Raw genomic sequence first — 20,872 nt, forward strand, 5'->3', positions numbered from 1 at the left:
TAAGGTGAAGAGAACGAGGAAAAAAACAGAGGAAAAATTAGACAAAGTGTGGCGTTTCTTTTTCCCATTTTCCGCTGTCAGCGCGCGCGCGCGCGGAAGATAAAACAGCCACAGAAAGCTGAGCTCCGACCATCACAGTGCACGTGACCTTTTCTTCACCGGGGGTGAGATGCCTTGTTCGTTTAGCTTGACTTTTGACCTGTTTCCAGTTTGGTGTCGAGTCTGATGAGCCGTGTAACGTGGTTCAGTCGTAGAGAACTTCGTTAACGTCCGAGATCCTCAGGTCAAACACTCCGTTGGTGTCCTTCCAGCCATACTTGACGATGTCCTTCTCGACGACCTGATCGCCGTCACAGATGGCGCGGAGGTCGTCTCTTGGAATGGCTTCCACCTCAACGTTCCAGAATTGGAGTGCAATGTACGAGTAGAGGAACAGTATAAGGATGTAGTTGCTGACGGCCAAACTCCACCACCTACTGGGATAGTAGTGGACGCCGATATAGTGTAGCCAATTCTCCGGGAGGAAAGTCCACAGCAGCCACAACGTGTGGATCGCCGTGACGAGTAAATGCCACGCAAATCCACGATATTCAATCAGCGAGCTGATCTGATTGGACACAGTAACATCGCTCTCTCTTGCCAGCAGATCTGTCAACTTCAAGCTGGACTCATTCATCATCATGTTGGGAAGGATGTCTTCGTACTCGATCAACGGCTTCGTTAGACACTCCCTTTGCGACATCTCAATCAAGGATGACGTGGACAGCGACGGCTGTAACCGCAAAGAGGATCGTCTAGAGCGTGCCATTGATGAGCTGCTTCTTTCTATTGACGATACGTCGACATTTCAACCAGTAAAGAGACAAAATTGACAGATTCAACTTGGAATTCACCGCCAATTCCGATGTTGGCTGTACCGAAGAATCTGAGGCTCAACGTAGGAGGACATCGGAGATGCATCGCCGTCTGTATAACTTTCAGTGTAACGTAGGCAGGTTGGTGATCCAATGAGAGCCATTGAAAGACTTTATGGACTAGTGGTACACGTTGGAGGGTTATATAAAAGGAAGTTCATTAACTGGAGACGTAAAAAAATGATAAATCTTGGAGTGTGAAGGGAAGAGGAGAGAAGGGACATAAAACCACAGTGTTAGTCTTAAACACTTTTTATACGAGCTGGTTCAGCTGTGTTCGTAGTAGAATATGTTTGCCATGGAAGTGATATTATGCCGTTTCTTTTCCTTCTTTTTGGTGCTTTTTGCTGTTTTTGTTTGGTATTCTTTGTTTGGCTGTATGTTGCTGTGATTGCTGATGAGCAGTTCTTAACCAGTTGGCTTCAAGCAATCATTGAACTGGGATCAGATATGGGGTTGTATGTATATATAAGAACGGGATAAAATGAAGCCCCAATTTGGATTACACCCGTATTGATCTAAACCCAACATAATGAAACCACGAAGATCGTAGGCCAAGAAAAACAAGGGCAGCACATACGTTTCATGATGATATATTTGACAGTGTAGGGGTTCCCACAACTGTACTGAAACTTCCATGGTTGCTTCCTCCGGCATTAGCCTGTTGGGTAGCCAAGTTTGCTAAGCGTCTTTCGTGTTTGCCCTTCTTCATGAACTGTTTCAAGGCAACGGAGTCCAATGGGTCTAAGAGTTCAAAGCTGCATAACAATTCTTCACTAACACACATAACTGCACCCCAATTGTCGAATTCACCGCAGTAGTTTGGTGCACTGAAAACGGTCACAAGACTTTGACCATTGAAGAATTCGTACCCATCTTCAACAACCATATGAGCTCTGCAAACCAGATCAAAGCCAAATCTTGTAAGAAATTTGTTAATTGCAACTTTGTTGAAACAGTATGAAACACCTCTTTCGTTATCCTCCCACTCGTTAATCGCATCCGAAGGATCGGACCATAGTAAATCATTGATCAATCCGAAATCTGGAACGTCAGTTGGTCTATTAACGTTACGAATTTCATCCATTGAGTTTAAGACCGGTGATAACCCACCATGGACACAGAAGATCTTTCCTGCAACTATTGCTGTTAGTGGTAAAGTGTTAAATGTATCGATGAACAATTTCCAAGTCTTAATATTACAACGACGTTTGCACTCGTCATAAAATCCATAAACCCTAGTGACACTTGCACATTCATGGTTCCCACGCAAGAGGAAGAAGTTTTCAGGGTATTTGATCTTGTAGCATAGTAAAAGTAGAATAGTCTCAAGTGATTGCTTGCCTCGATCAACGTAGTCACCCAAGAACAGATAGTTTGCTGCTGGAGGAAATCCACATTTGGTAAACATTCTAATCAAATCACCAAACTGCCCATGGACGTCACCGACAATCTTCACAGGCGGGCTCAACTCCAACAATGTTGGCTGTGATAAGAAGATCTCTCTCGCCTTTGCGCAAACCATAGCAATCTCACTATTCTTTAAACATACACTCTTTGTTCTCTTTCCTGCATAGCCCGCATCTAACAATCTCTGTATCAATTCTTCAATGTCTACTCCTTGAACCGTTGTGTTTGTATAGGAACTTGGGCTTTGAAATTGACTAGAAAAGCTTGACTTCTTCGGCGTTGGTGTTTCAAGAGATGACACCTGTTGTTGTGTTTGCAGATGTTGCTGATTCTGTTGTTGTTGGTCTTGTTGTGCCTGCTTCTGTTCATCCTGCTGTGCTTGCTGCTGTTGTAGTTTCTCCTGTTGTTGCTTCTGTAGCAATTGCAGTTGCTCCAACTGCTGTTGTTGTTGTAGTATCTGTTGTTGCAGTAGGAGTTGCTGTTGTTGTATCTGTTGTGGGTCGTGTTGTTCATCTTGTTGTTCAAGTTTCTGCTGTTGTTGCTGTTGCTGTTGCTGAAGTAGTTGTAGTTGCTGTTGGTGTATTTGTTGTTGATCCTGCTGCTGCTGCAGCTGCTGCCGCTGTTGATGCTTCTCGATTTCAGTACTCCCGCCATTGTTGCTCAAATGAGCTGAGCTGTGCAGCGAATCCCTTCTCTGGTTGTCTGATCTGAGCTGTGCGAGGTCCTCCTGGGCATCACTGTTGTTTCTCAAGATGGGCTGTTTCGGTTCCACTTGAACCATCGATGGTGGTAATGACATTGCTGCATCAGGGCCCGACACGTTCAACGTAGGAACTTCTCCACCCCCGGAGGCAACGTTGTTGTTGCCTGCACTCACAGACGAAGCGACAACATTGTTGGACGAGTTCTTACGACTTGTATGTGGAGTATGTGGAACCATTGACGGTGAGTCCGCCGCTGTCTTGAAGCTGGAGGCGTCAGAGTCGCGAGTCAGCGACCTCCGTGAACGTAATGAACGGCTCGATTTGGTAGAGTTCTGCGTATCAGACCTTGAAAACGACGGATAGGACTTCAAAGAGTCCTTTTGTTTTGAAGAAGAGTTACCCATTGTTCCTCGTCTTCTCTCGCTCTGCTTTTCTCCTTGAAAATTGGCTCTGAGTTGTTTGCTCTTTGGAATAAGAACCCTGCTGGAAATGGCGTATTTGGTGGAATTTTAGGGGTTGCGGACGTTTTCATGAACTTTTTTTCTCCCTCTGGTGTAACTTCAGAAAATTTCCCCCTTCTGCCTTTCACAGGAAACACAGCGGGACGCAGAAAAGCCTGCTGCTGCAACTTATTTCCGGAGGTTGATGGTGTGTTAGGCAGAAGCTGAGTGAATTGGCAGTGAATAGGGCTCTTGTTTAGTGTGGTATATGTTGTGTTGTGTGAGTGTGGGCCTACTGACTGGTGTTGGAATTTGTCGGAGAGGTGCTCCATCAAGTTGCGCAGTTCATGGTGTAGATATTGATGTTTTGACACCAAATTCTGCCTATGAACGGCCTGCCTCAGAGTTTTGACTTCCCGAGATGCACAGATTTTGCGGTAAGAGGTCTATGCGGTCTAAACGTTCGCCGTGGTCGATCAACGTTTGGGCCAATGACCAGTGGTCATCGTCGACGAGACCACTTGTCATTCGCATAGGTTTAGGAGTTTCGTAGTAAGGTAGTCATTGCCATCAATCAGGATACAATTTTGTTAGATCGCTTATCTGATGTCAGATCAACGGCAACTCTATATTTAGCACCATCGTTCTATCGAGCGCATTAGCACTAGACGTGCCTACAGTATAGCCACACCACTGGTAGGCTTGTGAGCGATCGTCTATTGTGACATGGAAACCGTGTCGTTCAATCTAGACCATTGAATTGGCTGTTGTTTTGAGAATCTCCCTCAAAGCATGTCATCAGACATCGTTGCATGGTTAGATGGTGTCATTAGATGCCACTCTCCATTGCCATGAACACAAACTATATACATAAACTATATACTTAAACCGCACAGCCACATTGGCGAGGTGGGTTTCTCCATTGGAACATACCCTCTGTAAGGACTAAATATCTTTGGATGCCACTTTGCTCGAGTTAACCATCGATGAAACGTCAATACAATCTATAGGGACGGAGGGGATAAAAAGGAATGGAATTGCCACTAGTGAGATCTCCATGAGTTCTGTAGATGACTTTATGAATTGGGGGAGGATTGTTAACCACTTCGCTCAAATCACTATAAAATAAAGAAAGACAAAAAAACACGGGCTAAAAGTACATATCGGCGCTCTCACAATTCATCCTGAACAATCGAGTCATGAAAATAAAACACACAGAGAAACACACAGTTTCAACCACCACAGTCGAATCAAATAATATCCAATTCCTAAAAGTTGTTAGCAAGAAGAACACAAAAGATTAATGTGAACAAAAAAAAACATAGAAAAGACAAAGAAGCACGTTTAGTATCTGACTGGTGATCTGTCTCTACGTCTGTCATCGTAATCATCTCTTGATCTGTAGCCTCTGTCACGGTCTTCATAATCACGGCCTCCTCTGTAACCTCTGTCACGGTCGTCGTAATCACGACCACCTCTGAAGCCTCTGTCACGGTCGAAACCTCTGTCACGGTCACCATATCTATCACCGTAGCCACCACGACCACCTCTGAAACCACCACGGCCACCTCTGAAGCCACCACGGCCACCTCTGAAACCGCCACGACGAGCACCACCTCCTCTCAATGGTGGAGGGTTTGGATCCTTCTCAAGAACAATTGGGTTACCTTTGAAATCGAGACCGTTCAACTCCTCAAGTGCCTTGTTCAACTCCTCTTCAGTAGCAAGGTCCAAAACACCGGTACCGTTGTTCTCTCTTTGGAAAACGTTGGCGTAGGTAACTTCGAATCCCTTTTGGAGAGCAAAATCTTTCAGATCTTGCCACTCAGCACCTTCTGGCATGTTAGAAACAAGAAGTCTGAATCTTGGCTTTTGAGCCTTAGCGTACTCCAAGGATAATGGAACATCACCGAACGGCTTTTGGTGCAATTCAGCGATGGCTTGTCTTGCCAAATCTGCATTAGCGTATTCAACAAAGGCATAACCTCTAGCAACGATGAAATCGGTGATTTCACCAATAGGGGAGAAGAAGCTCTTCAAGTCCTCTTCGTTAACATCGAATGGAAGTGGTCTGACAAAGAGTCTAACGTCTGAAAGGTCAGATGACATCTTGTTACTGTGTTTATTTGTTGTTAGTTGAAAAGAATTAGGAAAGAAAGGGGGTTGAAGAAAGCTCTAGCGATGAAGAAATTTTTTTCCTGGTCGCACCTGGGCACCTGGGCAGTGGCCCACAGGGTCGCTAGGGCATACACCCCCAAACACAAAGCGCCGCAATCGATAAAGCCAACATGTAAACCCCCTGCCCCTCCCAAAACCAAAACATCCCAACACCAGATCCGTGGTCGCTTACGTAAGCTTTAGTGGCTTCAAAAAAAGAAATTGAGATCACGTGCAATTAAATCACTTACCCGAGAAAGTGCGCCACAGCTTATGTGCTTTCTCGAGACGAAGCCACACACCCTACATATACAAAGACACCACCTTTACAACGGGTTTGCATACACACCACGATTGTAGCAAGCAAATTTTCTCTTCTGCACTAGCCACAATTGGAAAGGACTCCTTCTTCTCCTCTTTTAACCTCCCTGTGGCTAAAGTTGTTATTGTGATTTGATTCCACTTGTGCTGCTCTCTACTCATCTCATCTCTCCCATATTCATTGCACAAATGCTTCTCAGACACTCAACAAGACAAGCTACAAAGAGCTCTCTCTTGAAGATTACAAATCAAGCAAGGCTTATCTCCAAGTCTTCCTCGAAGAGAGCTGTCGTTGGCCCTTCTCGTACAACAAATGTGGCCAATACAGCACCTTCGAACCCAGCAATGTCATTCCCTTGTTTGGACAAACTCCAGGAGAAGACCGATCTGCTCTCAAACCAACACAATCCCTTTGATGATACCGATATAAAGACGAATGAGCTTCCAGAGCCAGTTTATGCCCGTGTTCAGTCGGGATTCAAAGTGTTTAAGAGCACAGAGCCTTTGTTTCTAGATTACGGTGGGTATTTACCAGAGTTTGAAGTAGCCTATGAACATTGGGGAACTTTGAATGATGACAAGACGAACGCTATCTTGCTCCATACAGGTCTTTCAGCTTCTTCCCATGCAAAGTCCCAGATTGAGAATGAAAAGCCAGGCTGGTGGGAAGACTTTATCGGGCCTGATAAGCCATTAGATACAAACAAATTCTTTGTCGTATGTACCAATGTTGTTGGCGGGTGCTACGGTTCCACCGGTCCTTCGTCCGTTGACCCTGCCAATGGTGAAAGATACGCTACAAGTTTCCCAATCCTCAGTATATCAGACATGGTTAGGGCCCAGGAACGTCTAATGCGTGAGGAATTTGGAGTCATGAACCTATACGCCTCTGTGGGCTCTTCAATGGGTGGAATGCAATCGCTTGCCTATGCGCATGAGTTCCCAGACAGGGTTAACCGTGTGGTTTCCATCTCAGGGTGTGCTAGATCGCATCCTTACTCTATAGCAATGCGTCACACACAGAGACAGGTGCTCATGTCTGACCCAAATTGGAAGAGAGGCTACTATTACGACTCCGTGCCACCACACGTTGGCATGAAACTTGCAAGGGAAATTGCAACTGTGACTTATAGATCAGGTCCAGAATGGGAAATTCGGTTTGGAAGAGAAAGGGCCAAACCAACATCTGGTCCTGCTCTATGTCCTGACTTCTTGGTTGAGACGTATTTGGACCACCAGGGAAACAAGTTCTCACTTGAATACGATCCAAATTCGTTATTGTACGTCTCCAAGGCAATGGATTTGTTTGACTTGGGACACAGCAACAGATCTCTTGCAAAAGAGAAGAGATCATCCACAGAGAGCGAATACCTCAAAGGTGTTTATGATTCGTTTGTTGCATCAGAAGTTTGTATCAAGGCACCAAATGATGTCGAGAGTATAAAAAGACGGACAAAGACACAGGAACAAGAGGCTGATGATCTTCTCAGAGGTATGAGTCCAATTGCAAGCAAGGAGGTGCTAGTTATTGGAGTGAAGTCCGATATATTGTTCCCACATTGGCAACAGCAAGAAATTGCAGATGTTTTGAAGAAGGGAAACATAAAATTCCATGGAGGTGATGGCTCTAATATCCATCACGTTGAACTCAGTGAAGAGACCAGTATGTACGGTCATGACACCTTCCTTTTGGATCTCGAACACGTTGGTGGTCCAATAAAAAGGTTCCTCTAATCCAAATTTACATATGCAGATTTGTTTACAATTGAAAAGGCAGAAAACTTCTATATATGAAATATGTAGATTTTCAGAGTTGATATTTACAAGGATGATGATGGTTTGCTTTCAAAAATATTTCAAGGCTTTGACAAAGCTCTCTTCATGCTTCTCAGCTCATTTAGTGATTTGTGTTTCAAAAGCTTCTTCTCTTTACGTCTCTGCTTACGCTCTTCTTCTTGGATCTTGTTAGATTCCTTGATCAAGATACGGTCACCATACATCTTGAACTTTTGCATGTATCTTCTGTCCATGTTGAACTCCATGTGAACAATATGATCGGTCAAACCCAGTTTGTTGATGGCCCAGTAGTATCTCTCCGGGTTATCCCTCTTCAAATATCTCAAGATCTTTTGTCTCTTTTGTACAATCATTCTCAACAATCTCACGTTTTGAAGATCCTTCTTGTTGTCCTTACAGTGATGGTACAGATGATGGATTCTAACAGTCGCAACTGCTGCTTGAACTTCAGAGGAGCCAGTATCACCTTCAAATCTTTGAAACTCCTTCTTTGCAAGGCCGATCTTGAACTTCAGAACTTCCGCGTCTGCTCTGTTCTTCATGCTCAAGATACGAAGCACAGCTTCTCTTTGTCTCAAGCTGGAATCACTAACAGAGGCACTGGCATACGAATCCTTAACAGATGCCTCTTGTGCTCCATACAGGAGCTTCTCCAACTCAGGAAGTTGGTAGCTTCTACCAAGCACGTTTGGCTCCTTAGATTCAGCATCAATTCTGTTCAAGAATGGGTTGTTTGGAAGGCCAAGAACAGGATCAACGTTGGAGTTCTTCTCTGAGATGTACTTCTGTCTCAATAAGTTGACCTCTTTTCTCTCTGTAGCTCTAATCTTAAGAATCGACTTCTTCACCATCGATACCGGGGAGGCACTGAAGAAGCGCACACTCTGTACAGAGCCAAACGCCTTCAAAACAGACCCGTTCATCAACATGCTGCTCTTTGTACGGTGCTTTGTTTTACAACAGCGTGTTTCGATGTCTTCTGGAGAGGTTTTCGACCAACTTTTCCAACCTGGAATTTTTCACTCGAGGGACGGTTGTGTGGTGCAAACCGAAAAATACAAACTACAATACATGTCCGGGTAACTGTATAGATGGAGCTCTGATTTATGCTATACAAAGACAAACCCGTAGTCTCTTTTGTAAGCTGGTGAGCATACAATGACGAGCTTGGATATTGCTGATTGGTAGATGGAGTGGATGAGCTTCTCGTCGAATCTGTAGTTTCCTGTGCGAACCATTGAGACAATGACGGTGTTGGAGCGACATCCTCTAAACGACTCGACAGTTTGGACGGTGAATTTACCGTTGAACTTTCCATCAACCATCATTTGTAGTGGAGCCCTCTGTCCTTCAAATGGTGTTAACACCGTGAGGTCTTCGTTTGATGTACTGATGTAGTCTATGATCGCATTGCACTCTTGGAGGTTGTGGTAAAATCCTGTTTCTGGTTCTTCTGTAGAGCCATCGACAATGATGTGCTCCACTTCCAGTGGTCCTTCAGGGGAAGACAGGGTTATTGAAGCTGCGCCTTTGTTTATCAGCTGTTCAAAGAGACTAGTGGACAGTCCAACGACTTTACCACTCTCACTGTCGAGCACAGACGGCCCCAGGTTAAGCTCATCGCCAATCATAATGACTCTAGACTGTGTTCCCTTGGAATCGACAAGAAATGGTAAAATAGATTCATGGATGTTCAACTGTGAGGCTTCCGCAAATAAGATACTGCTGTAGTGGACGTTATAGCCTTGTAACAACGTGAAATTCTCCTCAAGGAAGCTTGCAGTGACACCAATCACTTTCGCTTGTAACGTCAATAGATACTCAGCCTTTGACTTTTTAGAGGTGAGGAAACTTAACGGACCGAGGCGTTCAATCTCCTCGAACAAGTTTGCAATTTCGCAGTAATGACCTAGGATGGCTTTCAATGTTGAATTGAAATCTTGAGATCCGTCAATGTTCAATTTACCAAACCTCTTGAAGGGATAACACGATAACAAAGCTTCTGAAGAGTCACAGCTCTTACACTTGTGTAAGAATGATTCCCAAAGAGGTTGAAGCTCATACTTCCAAAAGTTGGTAGCGCAAAGGGGATCATTATCATGTGCACCGTGAATATCCAATAGAGATGCCAAGTCTCCAACGTTACCAAGTAGTTCAGTTATTCTAAGTGTGGAAGCTTTCACTTTCTCCTCTTGACTAGCTGTGTCTGTCATACTGAAGACATATTCATCCTTAACACCTAACTTGATAACCTTATCCATTAAATCATCAAGAGTGATTTCATTCTTAGTAACCACAAGAATCCGTTCGTTGGAGTGGTTTACAATATTGGAAAGTATAATGTGCGAAGCCAAGCTTCTCTTACCTGAACCAGCCGCCCCTCTAACAATGGTTAATCCATCTAAAGATGAGCAAACTATAGCACGCAGTTGAGCTGGGGTATAGTTGAGCGAAGGTTGATACGTGCCCTCTTTTAACGTTACTTGTTTCCCAATGATTTCAGCATCGTAGGACTTTTTAATCTCATCATCAACACGTCTCTTCTTGGAATCATGTTGCCAATCCAATTCAAAATCTTTTAGAGCTTCTTCAATGATATCACATGGAATAGATTTCAGAGACAACTTGGAACGGTGATCCAGCTTGGTGAAGTTTCCAGCGTTGTGGTCTCCATATCCTAAGATTTGTTCCACAAACCATGGTTCTAAAGTGGAATCAGGATAATCCACGATGGTTTCAATGTTCTTCAGACTTTGAAAATAGTCTTTTAAAGCCTCTGGTAGCTTGAGTAGAAGATTCATGTTCTCGAAATTCTCCTCGTGGGAACCAATTGCATGTATAAGGAACGACCTGCTATTGGAAGACAGCTTCTTTGAACCATTCTTGTTTGCGACACTTTCAACATGGAGAGAACAAACGTTTTCGATTCCACATTTCTCAAAGGAGCCTTTACCTTGTAATCTATCACCGAGCTTGACTAGCAAAATGACATCTCCAGTTTTAATGTCATTCCATTCAGAAACATGGGAAGCCTGAGAGTTACCCAGTTCCACCGGTAAAGTCACTCTAGTATTTTTAATCGAGTCAAGCTTTGAATCAAAGTGGACCGTAGACTCCACACTATATGATCCCAACTTTATGGCATGACGACTGGACCCTGTCAGTTTACCATCTACTCCAGTTTTTTTGAAACGAGAAACGGTGCGAACAATGTGATTCGAAATATTGTTGAAGGCCCCGAATCTGACATCAATATAAGTCCTTACTAGAGCGTCTGACAGGGACAAGAACTGCGAGTTGAGATTTGGCAGTTCAAATGGAGAAATCGAGGATAATTGAACTAACGATTGATACATCGGAAGGTAACCATACTTCTTTAGTGTTTGTGATGAAGTCTCTGGTGGTGAAAGGTACTCCAAGACTAAATATGACAATGCATCAACGGAGAAATCAGGACAAGTAGTTGAGAGCTTCAGATGGATAAGCATTTGTTCAATATCACTTGGGTCTAGTTTGAGCAGTATGTTTTGTAGATTTGGTGCTATGGCAGCAGAAGAATCCAAAATCGCACTTCCTAGTTTGTCACTGAAATGGGTAAACAGGTATGAGATAACAGTTGTTGAGCGTTCGTCGTATCTTGCCTTCAAAGTTGTTGGAGTTTCCATTTCACCTGTGAATTCGTCCAATGGGAATTTTAAAAAGTACTCAAACAACTCCAGCGTATACCCCAGGTCAAATTTTCTATACTTTAGGATCTGTAAAGCGTTTGAGTGTTCAATTATCGTCTTGGAAAACCTTCTTGTTGGTAATTGAGAAAGTATCAACGAGAGAGTTGACACAATCTCTTTGTAGAATCGAACGTTATCCTTGGTAACGGCTTCAAGAGATGTTAGAGAAGAACACAAGTCATGAACAAACAGTGATAAGGTATTATATATGATTGCTTGCCTCTTGGTCAGCTTGGACAGCTTCTCATTCATTGTGTCGTATGAACTTTGCAGGTCGAATTTGTCCAGTGGTTTATGTTTTAGCGATCTCCATGATGCTATAGAAAACACAGGTTCCAGCACCTTCCTTAAGACCGGGATATCCAGTGAGGACATCAAAGACCTGATGAACCTGATGGCCCACACTTTCAACCCAAGCACTTGCTGGTCGTTTTTGATGACCTGTACTGATCTGAATACAAACTCTTCAACTTTAGCACGATCATCGCCGTTAAAGTGCAACCTCTTTCCTGATTGCACACGAGACACAACACAAACCCACACCACGAACAGTGTATTGTCGGTACACTTACCGGACACATTTGGCCATAAGAACTCTTCAAAGAATTTGTCCGCGCGTAAATGATGCGAAGCGATGACCTTGTCACACTCCGATGACCTGAGTATCAACTGTTTCAGTTTATCAACCACCACAGACGTGAGCTTCACGTATTTGCCCTTCTTAGAGACGATCAACCCCTCTAATTCATCGTCAAAGGCCATCTCTACGTCAACACCACACTGAAAGCAACGGTATCCTTGGTGTGTTTATGTCCTCTTTCCATAATAAGATGAGACAAACAGCTCCATCGAGGCCAAAAACAACAGTCAAACACGCGGATCAAATCCGACCTCTTTCTTGCCCCCGTAAATTACCCTTTTGGGAAAAGCGCAGTGTGCTTGGAAAATTTTTGTGCGATGGGCTTCTCTTTTCTCTTTCACAGCTTATAGCTTCTCTTCAATTCAAGATTCCCATATAAAAGCCATTAAAACAAGATGAACAGGGGTGGAAACAGAGGTGGCTTCCGTGGAGGCCGTGGTGGACGCGGTGGTTTTGGTAGACCGGCAGTCCCACAAGGTCCTCCAGACTCAGTGCTCGAGATGGGCTCATTCGTACATTCAGTTGAAGGTGATATCTTCTGCCGTTCCATCAATACAAAGATCCCATACTTTAATGCACCAATATACCTTGAGAACAAGACCCAGATTGGTAAAGTGGATGAGATTCTTGGACCATTGAACGAGGTGTTCTTCACTATCAAGCCAAGCGAGGGTGTGCAAGCTGACTCTTTTAAAGATGGAGATAAGTTTTACATTGCTCCAGATAAGCTCTTACCAATTGAAAGATTCTTGCCAAAGCCAAAGGTTGCAGGTCCACCAGCTCCAAAGAAGAAGAGAGCTGCCGGTCGTGGCGGTGCCCGTGGTGGGTTTGGAGGCCGTGGTGGTGCTCGTGGTGGATTTGGAGGCCGTGGTGGTGCCCGTGGTGGTTTCGGTGGTCGTGGAGGTGCCAGAGGTGGCTTCGGTGGCCGTGGTGGTGCCAGAGGTGGTTTCGGTGGTAGAGGTGGCTCAAGAGGTGGCTTTGGTGGTAGAGGCCGTGGCCGTTTCTAAGTTGCTCTGTGCTTTCTCCTTGTGTGTATAATAGTGAATAATGAAATATTTCCACATCTAAAGAACTAAAAATCTTTTATTTTTACTGAACCTTCAAAGGTTTTGTACTATATGGCAAACCACAGGCTTCAAATATAGACCATCTCAATATCTCAAATCCGTGTCTTTCTCTGTGGTACTTGTTCACTTCAGAATTTGTGAAGATTAGCGATGGCTGAGAAGGTAGTGTTAAGACACCGCTATTTTTGATGTGCTGCTCAACTTTACTCGTCTTCCTCAACTTATCCAATTTGGTGAAGACTATCTCAAAGGGTACGCCAGCTTCTAATAACATATCAATGATGGTAAAATCATCCTGACTAAATCCTTCCTCTGCGCCTATTAAGAGATACACTCTGCGCAGTTCCTTCCTTCTATGGAGGTATTCCATCACCTGTTCACCTTGCTCCATCTTACCCTTCACACCATACCCTGGTGTATCTATAAGGTTAAACCTGTTACCAACGTTGAAACAGTTCATGGTCTGCGTGAACCCGGCCCTTCTAGAGGCCCATGCAAACTCCAAATTCTGTTTGGCATTTCTAGAAGTCAACAGTGCATTCAACAACGAGGACTTACCAACGTTACATTTGCCTAAGAATACAATCTCCGGTAGTCCAGCCTTCTTGATCTTGAAATCAACATCGACTGGCTCATTTTCCTCTTGTTGAGATGCCATCACCCTCTCCTGTTCTAATCTCTTTTGCTCACCAGGTATATCCAGAAACTTTGCAGTGGTCCACTCCAATTTCACGTATGCCTTTGTAAAGAAGTGGGTAACACCACCAATGACATGAGCACTAAGCTCATCCTTGAATTCGCCCTTGTACTTTTCATTCAAAAGGTCGATACTGTCCCTTCTAAAGCTCCTTTCACTGGACTTACTCTTCACAAGCTTGACATCTTCTCTTTGAGCCTCAACTGCCTTTAGACTTTCCCTCTTCACTTCTTCAATTGATGCTCGTAGTTTCTTCAACACAGACGAAGGGTTCGACAGCTTGTGCAGACATCTCCTCCCCATACAGCCATGCAATATACGGCTTCTCATCCTCGATCTAACAGGTCCCTGAGTTACAACGCCAATTATGTCGCTGGTTCGAGAAGGCATCTCATCACCGGGGTTATACCTCTGATGCGGTACGGGCACTCGTGATGCAGATTTTTTTTTTCAACCTCCTCTTCGCTGGTCTCTTTCTTTCTCTCTTTCTCGATGACGTTTGTTGTGGGTATTTTCTCTCTCTCTCTCTTCACTCTGCTCAAAAAAGGGGAGGAATTGCAAATAGACGCCAACGAGCGACAGGTTATAGGACGAGATGTCATTCTCAAAGACTCAGAACACCGAGCTCTATGTATACTCTGGGATTGTGGAGTCGTACCTTGGGAAGAGAGCGTCGACAGTGGTTTCGTGCCTGATTGACTATGGGCGACTCAGCTTGAAGGACCTTGTTAAGAGAACAAAGATGCAGGGAGTTCTCGTTAAGAAGACTTTAGTTAGTCTTATCCAACTGAACTGTATCTCTGTGTGGGAGGAGACAAACTTCAGATCCACAACAACGTTCTATTCCTTCAGAGAGGACGGTGCACTTTTGATGCTGTACTCTGGTGAGATCATTTCACATATCGAGGAGATCTATAACAACGATCCGTCCACTACCCAAATCGTACAGAACTTCCTTAGCTTGGGTAACTTGACCATCTCTGACTACATTGCCTCTCTTGGTGCTCTAGATGCCGAAACTATAGACAAATTGGAGAGATGCTTTATGCAATTGGTGAGGGATAAGTTCCTGGTTCCAGTACAAAAATCACATTTCTACCCTGTCAAGGATCTTTGGATGAAAACAATGAAAGCTGCATATCTACAGGTCCCCAATGGAGCTGCTCTTTCCGAGTTGAAGCGCACTGCGGAGGCCAAAGAGAAGGCAAAGCTTCAATTTTTCAATATACTCAACGCTGAACCGGAGGCTCTATACCTAAAGGACAAGGCAACTTCCATCTTGAAGATCAACTCAAACATATCTTTAACATTCAACTTGAAAAGATACATGAAATCTCGAAGAAGTATTCAACTGGCTCAGTTGTGCTCTCATAGAGTTGGTAAAGTCACATCGAAAGTCTTTTACAAGGCACTATTGCACGATGAGAAGAACTCACCAGATGTTGTCAATCTGTTGCATCAGATCGGACTCACCAATGAGGAAATTGTGCTTGGTTCACATTATGAACCACTTCAAAATAACCTGTTCGCTGCAAAGGACATTGTTAAGAACATTGATTTTTCACTAGATAATTCTATCGTCACTGGTGTTACCAAACGTACACAGCCAACTGCAAAGCTCAACAACACTAAACGTATAAAGCTAGAGAATGGTGATTACGGAACTGTAACTGGAAATGGAGACATGGATGGTGATGATGATAGTGATGATGAGGATGATTTTGACGACATGGGCGAAGGCTTTGTACAAAATGGCGCACCACTTGCAACTGTGGATCAACATCTAAGAATCCTCACAAACTCTTCTATCCCATTCTTGAAGAAGGAAAACTCTTCCTACTACATCCCATACCCAGAACTTATGATTCACTTGAAGAGATCTCTATCTGATTCCATAATCTCCAGTACATTGGGCTCGCCATGTGCACGTATCATGAGATGTGTTCGTGGCAATAGACTCGTCTCTGAAAAATTTATCAGCTCTACTGCTCTGTTGAGAGAGAAGGATGCTCGTTCCTTAACCTCCACTTTGGTTAAATACAACATGCTACAGATCCAAGAAGTTCCAAAGACCGCTGACCGTGCAGCTTCCAAGTCAGTGTTTTTGTTCCGTGTGAATGAAAAGCACGGAAACAATACTCTCAAGACAAACATCTGTTGGAATATGGGTAAAATCTTGGAGAAGATTGCACTGCTGAAAGCTGAAAACGCACAGCTGATTTCCAAGATCAACAGAGATGACGTTAAGGGGAAAGAGTTGGAATACTTACTGCCTAGTGAATTGACCCAGCTGAAAAAGATGAACGATACAGAGCTAATGCTCACTACAAAATTGCATAGACTAATCTCCTTGTGGGAGGTTTTCAAATTCTACTGATAGCCAATACCTATGAGGTTAATACAGTGTTATTCACTTAATAAAATCGGTTGTAACGCCATATTAGAAGTAGCCGAGTTCCGGTTAACCGATACCAACAAATAAATATTTACACCCTCGGATTTGGCTCAAAGGGGAAATAGATAAACACAACTTTTCCTTAACAAGCTCTATCTTGAGCTCTTTACTCATAGCAGTTATTGCGGTACCTTATCGTATTTGTAAAGATGTCAGATGGTTTAACAAGTCCTCAGAAACGTTCCAAGCTTACACAGCTTCCTGCTGAACAGATTGAAAGGCTTCGAGATGCGTTTCAACTAGTGGACCAGGATAGCGATGGGACCATCTCCAAGGAAGATTTACAGAAGACGTTCAAGTCGATATCCGTCGAGAAGAGCGATCAAGAGATTGATTCGATGCTCGCATCAGGTGAAGTTGGGTTCACAGATTTCCTCTCTCTAATATCCAATGATTTGGCGCAGTTGCCCGATAAGTCAGACATTCAAAGCGCCTTACAGGTGTTTTCTTTTGATTGCGAGGTCAATATGGACGAAATGAGGGAGAGTTTGAAGAACGTTGGCATGGACACGGATGAATTGGACTCCATATTGGCGGACTTTGCCAAAGAGCGTATGGATGGAGAGAAGGTGTTCAACGGCAAAGAGTTCATCAGTTATTTATCGAATTAGGTCGATCCTCTACTAAGTATTTCTTTTGTTTTTAATTTCCCGTTCATTATGTTTGTTTTGTGTGTGGGTGGGTTTGGATCTATAGTGAAATAGACTTCTATGTTACACACTGTTCTAACTATCTTCTCTTGTCGAACCGCCCCACTTCCAGTTTGTAATGTTACACCTTAAAATTAGACATCAATATCCACAATCAACTCGTCACATCCCCAGTCTTCATAACTTCCATCCGGAAGGTATCTTCTTATAACAAGTGGGATCTTGCTTTGAGAGAGCTCCTTAAGGGCGATTTGAAGTGGATCAGTTTCACCTTCAAGGTCCACCAACACTGGTGCATTCATGGAGATCTGCAGTGCTCTGGTACCCAATATTCTGGCTCTTTCGTACTTGGTCATATATGGAGTCGTTGTTCTCTTCTCCTTAGGAATAGCAAGCTCCTTAGTGGTCTTTCTTCTTTGTTGATCATTGTTGAATCCCTCAGCTCCAGTACCACCGTTGACAATTACTCTTCCATCTTCTGCAACTTCCTCTACTGGTTGCAAGTCTTCGTAGTCAGAGTTGTACTCCTGGTCAAAGTCTTCAAAGTTCTCGTTACCTTCGTTGAATGCATCATCACCGTAATCAGACATTGTTTATACTGAGAGCCGCCCTTGTACACCTCGAATCCTTGCAATTAGAGAGAGAAACTAACACCAATTTAGACCGAAACGATGGTTAATGAATTTAGGCTGAGAAAAGTTTTCGTCCGTGTTGGGAGAAACACAAAAGTGATTATGTAAGCCTCACGTGATCGTTTCCCCCCCCCCCATTGTTTTTTCTTTTTGTGACAGTACAAAAGAAAAACTTTTTTAGCGATTACATCTCATCGCTTTGTATATAAACACCTTCTTCTCATCAACTGTTTGGTTTACAATGGTCAGTGGTGACTCCTCACGCTCCTCCAGAGGACGTGAAAATTCTGTTGACACAGGGCTAACGTCGTGTGGCTCTTCACGGTCGTCGTCACAGTCATCAAGGCCCAAGATCTACCACTGTGATTATGAGGGATGCGATAAGGTATACTCGAGACCAAGTCTTCTGACACAACATCAAAGATCGCACACTGATTCACGGCCGTTTACATGTGAGATATGCTCAAGTGCGTTTTACAGGGAGTCACACTTGAAAAGACATATGCTATCACATTCGGATGAGAAACCCTTCAAGTGCTCGGTATGCGGGAAAGGTGTTAACACCAGACAACACCTAAAGCGTCATGAAGTTACTCATACAAAGTCGTTCGAATGTGACTACGAAGGGTGTGGTGAGGCATTCTATAAACACCAGCAGCTGAGGCACCATGTTCAATCTGTTCATTTGCAAACGCTAACATGTAAGGATTGTGGTAAAACGTTCCCGAGACCATATAGGTTGGCTAACCACATGACAAGACACCATGGTGCGTCGCCAGCTTATCCGTGCGATTACCCTGGATGCTTAAAACACTTGAAGACTTGGTCTGCACTGCAACTGCACATGAAGACTGACCATCCGAAGTTGATGTGCATTGTTTGCGGAAAGGGATGTGTCGGTCAAGAAGGTTTAAGAATGCACATGCTTGTTCATGACGATGAAAAATCTCACAAAAGATGGAAATGCTCAGAATGTCCTTCAGAGTTCTTGAAAAAGGAGGAGCTGTTGACACATTGCAACGAGGTGCACATGTTTATACCAAACAGTGTCAAAATCGCCGTAGCCAAGAGCGAACCTCCGGCTTCGAGGATTCTCAGCACGGAAAAGGTGGAGACAATGCTGTCAAAGAAGCCAGCCATTGAAATATTATTGTCAACAGTTAAAAAACCTGATGATGTTGTACAATGCCACCATAAGAACTGTTCTCGTATGTTTAAAAGAGATATGGATCTAAAGAGACACTTGACATGGCATGAAAAGTGTGCTGAATTGCACGCAGCAAAGGGTTTATTAATGGTTTCTAGGACATCAGATACAAATGGCATCGTTTCTTCGCCCAATCATTCTGATGAAATGATCTAGATACATCTAATACAAGGGACAATACGACGGGAATCTTTTATATACTAAAGGCGTAATAAAGAAAGTCATTGAAATTGAATTGTAAGCGTCATAAATAGCCGTTCGTCTGCGGTTAAGTGTAATCGTTCACTTGTTCATTTGGCAATGTGCATATCGCTCATAGTGAAGAGAAGTTCATCATCTTCCTCATCGCCTCCTTGAGTTGCGGTTGGCAATTCCTGTGCAGAATCTATGGATCCAGTTTGATGAGTACGATGTAGTTTAGCATGTGTTTGTGTTGATGCAATTGTAGGGGTTGAAGGACCAATATTAAATGTCTTTGTTCCACTTCTCTTGAATATTGAGCCAGGTGATGCAGAACCAGCCCTAGATATTGGACCACTCTTATCTCTAACAGGCAATGATTCATTACTGCTTGTTGTCTCAGATAACTTGGACGGCATCATTGGGATTGAATAATTATATGCTGAGCGAGGAGAGCCAGAAGTTTGTCTGTGTGGCCATAGTGAACTTGACGGTGTGCCGGCAGCAGGAATAGAAGGCGGAGGTGAGTGGGATTTGGAGTACATGCTTGCAGTCATGCTTTCAGTCAATAGATCATTTCGACTCTTTAGCATTTGGTACTTCTCCAAGGAATCACGAACATTGTTGGAGTAGTGCAATTGGAGATCTGATTTGTTATCCAACATCCTCACAAAATCATTTATCTCATCGTCGTCAACCGGTGATGGCTGTTTGGAACTTGACAACGATGATCTTCTCAAACTGGAGCGTCTTGTAATCTTACCAAAGGAGGAAGAGTACTTAGGAGTGCTCCCAGATGATATTGGAACATCCTGGGGGTGTTGAGGGATACCCATAGACCCCACGGATGATGTTATTGATCTTGGAATTGAGTTGATGTTGTTACTATTAGCGTTAACGTTGTTTGTTGTACCGGTAGACCCGCTTCTTTGTATCTTGAGGGCCTGAGCAATCGAACCATTTGAACCGTTCCTCGTTGATGAAGAAACACTGGTTGGCGGCGATGCCTGTCCTAATTTGAACGTCTTTAGAACTGATGCAGTATTCTTATACTTGTCAATGTGTTGAAAATGATTCGATAGGGATTCCTCGTTATCGCTGATTTGGAAGTTGATGTGCTTACGGTAAGTCACAGATATTCTCAACGCTCCCAAACGAGTGGTCACTGGGCTCATATATTTCTTGAGAAGATGGTCCTCCGATGTTGTAACCATAGGCTTACTCAACCCAATTCTCCCTCTCGACACTATCTGTTTGGTGCCATCCATGATTCTAGCGCCAACCCTCAGAGGAACCCGGGTCAAATTCGCCTTGTTCAACTTCTTCATCAACTTGAAACATGGCAACAGCCTTGAAATGACAAACAAGTATCGGAATGTTAGGATCAACTTCTTGTACACGAGGGGCAAGTCCTCCTCCTCTACATCTTCCTCCGTAAACACGTCTCGATCCAACTCGATAAGCCATCTTTCCATCACGATCTCCGACTTCTTTGTGTTGATATTCCATGTACCACCTTGCTCATCCTTTACCAGCAGGGCATGTTTGGGCGTTAGTGATCTCAAGTCTAGGTACGTCTCAACAACCAACGGCGGGAGCGACGATACAGAGCCTGTCTTCCATGGCTTGAGATCTTCACGTGGCAGATCATTGGTATTCAAGTTAAACCACTTGTTCAGCTTCCCAGCGGATTTGTCACCACCAATACTCGGTGGCTCTTGTTGTTCCCCTTGGCCATTGGTTTGACGCGATTGCACAATCACATTGGCAGCCTTGAGGTAGAAGTTCTGCACCACCTGTCCAATCTTTTCCTTCTTGTTGGATGCTGACATTGCTGGTGATGAAATGTGATACCACGGCAACAGCACTATTG

At 43.8% G+C, this 20,872-nt stretch overlaps 14 protein-coding genes across 14 annotated transcripts; 5 read left to right on the forward strand and 9 right to left on the reverse strand.

Moving 5' to 3' along the window:
• Nucleotides 1-244: 244 nt before the first annotated feature.
• Nucleotides 245-808, reverse strand: GPI19 (phosphatidylinositol N-acetylglucosaminyltransferase GPI19; the record flags this gene model as incomplete). Its single annotated transcript, XM_020213536.1, has 1 exon — nt 245-808. One exon carries the CDS (start codon nt 806-808, stop codon nt 245-247), a length of 564 nt encoding a protein of 187 aa, XP_020073620.1.
• A 689-nt stretch (nt 809-1,497) lies between these two features.
• Nucleotides 1,498-2,541, reverse strand: CYBJADRAFT_122490 (Metallo-dependent phosphatase; the record flags this gene model as incomplete). The annotated part of the gene is made up of 1 exon (XM_020212431.1): nt 1,498-2,541. A coding segment is annotated over one exon (1,044 nt), but the record flags the coding sequence as incomplete, so codon positions are not given.
• A 2,547-nt stretch (nt 2,542-5,088) lies between these two features.
• On the reverse strand, nt 5,089-5,334 carry CYBJADRAFT_114778 (uncharacterized protein; the record flags this gene model as incomplete). Its single annotated transcript, XM_020212170.1, has 1 exon — nt 5,089-5,334. A coding segment is annotated over one exon (246 nt), but the record flags the coding sequence as incomplete, so codon positions are not given.
• A 12-nt stretch (nt 5,335-5,346) lies between these two features.
• CYBJADRAFT_122734 (RNA recognition motif domain-containing protein) lies at nt 5,347-5,577 on the reverse strand (the record flags this gene model as incomplete). The annotated part of the gene is made up of 1 exon (XM_020212447.1): nt 5,347-5,577. A coding segment is annotated over one exon (231 nt), but the record flags the coding sequence as incomplete, so codon positions are not given.
• Nucleotides 5,578-6,000: 423 nt separating this feature from the next.
• CYBJADRAFT_165842 (homoserine O-acetyltransferase family protein) lies at nt 6,001-7,733 on the forward strand. The gene has a single exon (XM_020214236.1). The coding sequence runs from the start codon at nt 6,136-6,138 to the stop codon at nt 7,678-7,680; it is 1,545 nt and encodes a 514-aa protein (XP_020073624.1). The 5' UTR covers nt 6,001-6,135; the 3' UTR covers nt 7,681-7,733.
• MRPS28 (mitochondrial 37S ribosomal protein uS15m) lies at nt 7,721-8,701 on the reverse strand. The gene has a single exon (XM_020214237.1). The coding sequence runs from the start codon at nt 8,670-8,672 to the stop codon at nt 7,803-7,805; it is 870 nt and encodes a 289-aa protein (XP_020073625.1). The 5' UTR covers nt 8,673-8,701; the 3' UTR covers nt 7,721-7,802.
• Nucleotides 8,702-8,835: 134 nt separating this feature from the next.
• On the reverse strand, nt 8,836-12,274 carry CYBJADRAFT_165845 (uncharacterized protein). The gene has a single exon (XM_020214238.1). It carries the CDS (start codon nt 12,231-12,233, stop codon nt 8,853-8,855), a length of 3,381 nt encoding a protein of 1,126 aa, XP_020073626.1. The 5' UTR covers nt 12,234-12,274; the 3' UTR covers nt 8,836-8,852.
• Nucleotides 12,275-12,584: 310 nt separating this feature from the next.
• On the forward strand, nt 12,585-12,866 carry GAR1 (H/ACA snoRNP pseudouridylase subunit GAR1; the record flags this gene model as incomplete). Its single annotated transcript, XM_020212175.1, has 1 exon — nt 12,585-12,866. A coding segment is annotated over one exon (282 nt), but the record flags the coding sequence as incomplete, so codon positions are not given.
• A 367-nt stretch (nt 12,867-13,233) lies between these two features.
• Nucleotides 13,234-13,947, reverse strand: MRX8 (translation initiation/elongation factor MRX8; the record flags this gene model as incomplete). The annotated part of the gene is made up of 1 exon (XM_020212104.1): nt 13,234-13,947. A coding segment is annotated over one exon (714 nt), but the record flags the coding sequence as incomplete, so codon positions are not given.
• Nucleotides 13,948-14,385: 438 nt separating this feature from the next.
• On the forward strand, nt 14,386-16,313 carry RPC82 (DNA-directed RNA polymerase III subunit C82). The gene has a single exon (XM_020214239.1). It carries the CDS (start codon nt 14,471-14,473, stop codon nt 16,250-16,252), a length of 1,782 nt encoding a protein of 593 aa, XP_020073629.1. The 5' UTR covers nt 14,386-14,470; the 3' UTR covers nt 16,253-16,313.
• Nucleotides 16,314-16,524: 211 nt separating this feature from the next.
• MLC2 (Mlc2p) lies at nt 16,525-16,941 on the forward strand (the record flags this gene model as incomplete). Its single annotated transcript, XM_020212152.2, has 1 exon — nt 16,525-16,941. A coding segment is annotated over one exon (417 nt), but the record flags the coding sequence as incomplete, so codon positions are not given.
• RPO26 (DNA-directed RNA polymerase core subunit RPO26) lies at nt 16,735-17,614 on the reverse strand. The gene has a single exon (XM_020214240.1). It carries the CDS (start codon nt 17,568-17,570, stop codon nt 17,115-17,117), a length of 456 nt encoding a protein of 151 aa, XP_020073631.1. The 5' UTR covers nt 17,571-17,614; the 3' UTR covers nt 16,735-17,114.
• A 199-nt stretch (nt 17,615-17,813) lies between these two features.
• Nucleotides 17,814-19,043, forward strand: PZF1 (Pzf1p). The gene has a single exon (XM_020214241.1). The coding sequence runs from the start codon at nt 17,854-17,856 to the stop codon at nt 18,973-18,975; it is 1,122 nt and encodes a 373-aa protein (XP_020073632.1). The 5' UTR covers nt 17,814-17,853; the 3' UTR covers nt 18,976-19,043.
• Nucleotides 19,000-20,831, reverse strand: ATG13 (serine/threonine protein kinase regulatory subunit ATG13; the record flags this gene model as incomplete). The annotated part of the gene is made up of 1 exon (XM_020217296.1): nt 19,000-20,831. One exon carries the CDS (start codon nt 20,829-20,831, stop codon nt 19,110-19,112), a length of 1,722 nt encoding a protein of 573 aa, XP_020073633.1. The 3' UTR covers nt 19,000-19,109.
• Between the last annotated feature and the right edge of the window lie 41 nt (nt 20,832-20,872).

This window comes from Cyberlindnera jadinii (genome assembly GCF_001661405.1).
Source record: "Cyberlindnera jadinii NRRL Y-1542 unplaced genomic scaffold CYBJAscaffold_1, whole genome shotgun sequence".
Classification (NCBI taxonomy): domain Eukaryota; kingdom Fungi; phylum Ascomycota; class Saccharomycetes; order Phaffomycetales; family Wickerhamomycetaceae; genus Williopsis; species Williopsis jadinii.

Coding starts and splice junctions, on each gene's coding strand:
- CYBJADRAFT_165842 (XM_020214236.1), top strand. CDS start 6,136: ATGCTTCTCAGACACTCAACAAGACAAGCTACAAAGAGCTCTCTCTTG.
- MRPS28 (XM_020214237.1), bottom strand. CDS start 8,672: ATGTTGATGAACGGGTCTGTTTTGAAGGCGTTTGGCTCTGTACAGAGT.
- CYBJADRAFT_165845 (XM_020214238.1), bottom strand. CDS start 12,233: ATGGCCTTTGACGATGAATTAGAGGGGTTGATCGTCTCTAAGAAGGGC.
- RPC82 (XM_020214239.1), top strand. CDS start 14,471: ATGTCATTCTCAAAGACTCAGAACACCGAGCTCTATGTATACTCTGGG.
- RPO26 (XM_020214240.1), bottom strand. CDS start 17,570: ATGTCTGATTACGGTGATGATGCATTCAACGAAGGTAACGAGAACTTT.
- PZF1 (XM_020214241.1), top strand. CDS start 17,854: ATGGTCAGTGGTGACTCCTCACGCTCCTCCAGAGGACGTGAAAATTCT.